Source organism: Pinus tabuliformis, chromosome 2_2 (assembly GCF_031772625.1).
Source record: "Pinus tabuliformis cultivar Carrire ecotype Pingquan chromosome 2_2, CPIR1, whole genome shotgun sequence".
NCBI classification, from domain to species: domain Eukaryota; kingdom Viridiplantae; phylum Streptophyta; class Pinopsida; order Pinales; family Pinaceae; genus Pinus; species Pinus tabuliformis.
This window is the reverse complement of record NC_142300.1, coordinates 1,020,853,185-1,020,854,087: the sequence shown is the minus strand read 5'-3', so window position 1 is coordinate 1,020,854,087 and position 903 is coordinate 1,020,853,185. Positions and strand designations below refer to the sequence as shown.

Genomic DNA, 903 nt, shown 5'->3' with positions numbered 1-903 from the left:
GGGAAAATCCTGGTGGACTCGCGCAGGTATGCTAAGTTGACGAAGTACTACAAACCCTCCCTCAACAGTTAACCCATGAGGCTGGTATCATGGAATGTAAGAGGGCTCAACAGCCCAGGAAAACTCAGAATGTTAAAAAACATGATTAAAATGGAAAAGCCGCAAATGTGCTTTCTCAAAGAAACCAAATTTAACAGCACAACGTTAGGCAGCATTCTCTCCAGAGCTTGCCCAGGTTGTCGATCGGTCGCGAGGGATGCCTCTAGAGCTTCAGGAGGGTTGGCTATACCATGGAGCACTCAAGCTATAGCTCTTTCAGATTTTCACGCCTCTCATCACCTCATCCAGGCTGAGTTTCACATCCTAGGTACGAACATCCATGGAAACCTCTGAAATGTATATTTCCCGCAGGATACAACAAGTAAAATGGCTCTTCTTGATACCATAGAGGTCTTGAACAACAATAGAAGGCACCCGCTCTGGATAATAGGAGGGGATTTTAACATGATCACCAAGCTAGAGGAGAAGACTCGGGGTAGAAATAGAATGGAACAAGAAAACTCCCACTTCAAGGATTTCATTCACAACACCTCCCTCATAGATATGCCTTTCTGCAATGGAACTTTCAAATGGAGCAATCGCAGAGCAGGCAAGCACCAAATTGCATCCAAATTGGATCGCTTCCTCATATCATACAATGCGGTTCACCTTAGCGGAGATCTCTCATCAACTATTCTTCCTCACACGGGATCGGATCACTGGCCGATTTCCCTCCACTGGAAAAGACCAGGCAACCTCACTAGAAGACCCTTCCGCTTCGAAGAGCTCTGGCTCTCGCATCCCTCGTTTAAAGACTTTGTAAAAACTACATGGACATCCTTCAACCCGCCTGATGGATCCTAG

At 46.2% G+C, this 903-nt stretch overlaps 1 protein-coding gene across 1 annotated transcript; it reads left to right on the top strand.

Moving 5' to 3' along the window:
* Positions 1 to 426: 426 nt before the first annotated feature.
* On the top strand, positions 427 to 903 carry LOC149196827 (uncharacterized). Its single transcript, XM_089408448.1, has one exon. The coding sequence runs from the start codon at positions 427 to 429 to the stop codon at positions 901 to 903; it is 477 nt and encodes a 158-aa protein (XP_089264574.1).